General features: G+C 33.0%; 1 protein-coding gene across 1 annotated transcript; it reads right to left on the reverse strand.

Annotated features, from left to right (window-relative positions):
- Positions 1-441: 441 nt before the first annotated feature.
- LOC142177348 (uncharacterized) lies at positions 442-1,467 on the reverse strand. The gene is made up of 2 exons (XM_075245823.1): positions 1,033-1,467; positions 442-918 (listed from the first exon to the last, which is right to left on the reverse strand). The coding sequence occupies exons 1-2, from the start codon at positions 1,465-1,467 to the stop codon at positions 442-444; spliced, it is 912 nt and encodes a 303-aa protein (XP_075101924.1).
- Positions 1,468-2,069: the final 602 nt, after the last annotated feature.

Raw genomic sequence — 2,069 nt, forward strand, 5'->3', positions numbered from 1 at the left:
CTGGAAATCTAGATAATAATCTGAGATTTTCAGAAGTTAAGGACATTTTAGAAATTTATGTCCTTAATATTAGATTCATACTTGAAATTTTCAGGACTTGGAAAAGATTATGTCCTTAAGTTTTACTTGTACCAATCTCATTTTAAAAATAAAGATGTAGCAAGTTGTAGGCATCAAATTATATAAAGAAAAGGACTTTCTTGTTTACTTACGGCAAGAATAAAATCCCATAAATAATAATTAGTCCGACAAAGATAAATTAAACTCCCAGAAAAAGAAAAAGAAACAAAGAGCAAGTAAGTGCAAAGAAACTTTAAAAATTCAGGACATCTTTTATATAACCATCTGCTAATGTTTACTTGCTCAAATAAAAACAATCTAAATGAATCCAATTTATAGCAAAAACTTAAAAGAGTAGATAAACATAAGTGGATATATCTATTATTCTCTATGCTTCCTTGAAAATGGATGGACTGCCGGAGAATATATACAAGATGTTCTATTATGACCAATTCTTCTGCAACGACCATATTTGAATGTTATTTTTGATGATTCGGTAGCTGGAATATGCCTTTTCTTCTGCCTTCTACCTGGCGGGACTTTGAAATCTGGAGGTTTAATAATTTGTGACTTAACACTCTCTGGTACAATCCAAGAATCTGTATGTCCTACAGGATGTATTTGTCTTTCATATATTTTCAGCCAAGATTCCTTTAAGTACCAGTCCGAGCAGAAATTGGACTTCTTGATGTTTCTCTTCTCGATAGCTGCAATTGCATGTATACATGATAATTCATCAAATTGAAACTGAAAACAATCACATATTCTTTTGTTTAAGTCCACCAAGAAAGTAATTCCTTCTTCCTCAACTCTAGAACGCCATAAATCAACAGGGAAGACCTTCAAAGTTGAAAAACTCTAAGTTAGTACATTAAGTTAAATTATCATTAAAATAATAAGCTAAAGTAAGAACATAATACTTATATTTAAAGTAAAAGCTAAATCTATCTTTTTCTTCAATTCCTCTTCTACCCAACAAGAAACGTCATAAAAAGTTCCTTCTGCTTCATTTCTTCTTTCATAAAACCAACGTTGTAGCTTCACTTGGATGAAATCCATCATTCTTAATATAGGCAACTCCCTTGCTTCTAATAGCACAGAATTCATTGACTCAACTATGTTTGTTGTGAGCATGTCATATCTTCGTCGTGGACTACAAGAACGTGCCCACCTTTCCGGTGGTTCTTTCATCAAGTAGTCAAAAGTCTTCTTATCAACTTTTACTATATCTGACATGTATAGATCAAATTCTTTGCGCCTGTATACTCTTGCAGCACTTTGAAAAAGTTTTATGACCTCACTTTTCACTTTCCTTCGCTTTAGGTTCTGCTCCAAATGATAGATACAAATCACATGGTGGCTTTCAGGATATACCTTTGCAATGCCATGTGCAATAGATTGATGCATGTCCGATTAAAAAATTAAATTGTCACGGCTCCCAATTGCATTGCGAAGCTTACTAAAGTACCACTCATAGGAATTGTTATTTTCAGATTCTGCAATTCCAAAGGCTAGTGGGAATATTTGTTTATTTTCATCCTTTGAAACTGAAATCATTAAAACACCATGATATTTTGACTTCAAAAAAGTTGCATCAACAGCAATCACTGGTCTACAATGATTCCAACCAGCTATTGATGATCCATATGCATAAAACATATAAAGAAACTTGAAAATACAGTTTAACAGAAGGTTAAAAATACAGGACACCAAATCCTTAATATTTTCACTGCACACATCAAAGTTAAGGACACAATGTCCTTAACATTTTCAGTGCACACATCAAAGTTAAGGAGAACTTGTCCTTAACTTTTAGAATGCACACATCATAGTTAAGGACACCATGTCCTTAAATTTTACAATGCACACATCAAAGTTAAGGACACCATGTCCTTAACATTTTCACTCCACACATCAAAGTTAAGGACACCATCTCGTTAACTTTTTCACTGCACACATCAAAGTTAAGGACACCATGTCCTTAAAATTTTTACTACACACATCAAAGT

This window comes from Nicotiana tabacum, chromosome 23, assembly GCF_000715075.1.
Source record: "Nicotiana tabacum cultivar K326 chromosome 23, ASM71507v2, whole genome shotgun sequence".
In the NCBI taxonomy this organism is placed as follows: Eukaryota; Viridiplantae; Streptophyta; class Magnoliopsida; order Solanales; family Solanaceae; genus Nicotiana; species Nicotiana tabacum.